The following is a 1,205-nucleotide window of genomic DNA, read 5'->3' on the forward strand; positions in this document are numbered from 1 at the left end:
ATAAACTGAACGTGTGTGTGTGTGTGTGTGTGTGTGTGAGTTGTGCATGCACACACATGCATGTATGAATGTGTATGTATCCGTGTATGTGTTTGAAAATGCATGCGTATGTGTCTGTAGATGTGCATGTGTAAATGTATATGTGTATGTATGTGTGAGTAAAAATGCATGCGTGTCTAGATGTGCATGTGTATATGTATGTGTGTGTGAAAATGCATGCGTATGTGTCTGTAGATGTGCATGTATATGTGTATGTGTGCATGCATGTGTGTGTGTGTGTGTGTGTGTGTGCATGTCACTGTCTCCTTGCTTTGACCCCACACGATAGCTGAGTGAGTGAGTGTCACCATCGTACAAGCAGTATCCTTTGCTTCCAATCTTCTGTGAAAACATGTCTGGTCAGGGGGGAAACATTACCTAACTTGGAAAGCAGTGAGGGTTGGTGACAGGAAAGGCATCGACAGAGTTCCATCTCAGCAAGGCAAGCACAGAATAGAAGACACTAAGACAACGACAATACGATTACACGGTGCAATATAGCCCTGTTTAAAAATGCTGAAAGTGAGGCCTGATGGGAGCTCCCTAATCTGACAGGCAACCATGGAAAGAGGGCCACAGAGGCTTATGCTGTGGTACCTTTAATGAGAGACACGTCAAAGACATACAAGGTTGAAGGTGATTAAACGACTGCCGCTGCTGCTTACCTGACATCGACCAGAAGGTAAAGTCCATTTGTCACATCCCCAAGTTTTGGTTTGCCAAACCCTAAATAATAAATAAATAATAAAAGGTGAAATAAAAAGAAAAAAAAAACAAAAGAGAAAAAAAAAATGTTGGTTGAATGAATTAAATAAGGGAAATAATGTGTATTAAATGGTACTGTAATAAATTTATATGGTGTCAAGGTTCTTGAGAAGACTCTACTACCTTGGAGAAAGGAAGTTCTGGGAGGGCTAGGTTTGGGGTTTTCCACCCTTTTCGGTGATCCTTCCTCACCCACATACATTTCCTCTGCATCTCCCCACCTCCTCCTGGCTTCTACAAACCATCCAACCATGTCATATCAATTTGTTGTCTTGTATAAATACATATGTGTGTGTATTTATATATATATATATATATATATATATATAAAAGCAAAATGGACTCAAGGGTTGAGAATTACGTGTGGTGGCATGTAATAATTCCTGTACATCACCTCCAAA

General features: G+C 40.2%; 1 protein-coding gene across 1 annotated transcript in view; it reads right to left on the reverse strand.

The window, feature by feature from the left end:
* LOC106873014 (aladin) overlaps positions 1-1,205 on the reverse strand; it is a 28,484-nt gene that overhangs the window by 8,547 nt on the left and 18,732 nt on the right. The window contains exon 9 of the mRNA XM_052976812.1: positions 705-765. Coding sequence (XP_052832772.1) covers positions 705-765 — 61 coding nt within the window. The remainder of the gene's footprint in view (positions 1-704; positions 766-1,205) is intronic.

Source organism: Octopus bimaculoides, chromosome 25, assembly GCF_001194135.2.
Source record: "Octopus bimaculoides isolate UCB-OBI-ISO-001 chromosome 25, ASM119413v2, whole genome shotgun sequence".
Lineage (NCBI taxonomy): Eukaryota > Metazoa > Mollusca > Cephalopoda > Octopoda > Octopodidae > Octopus > Octopus bimaculoides.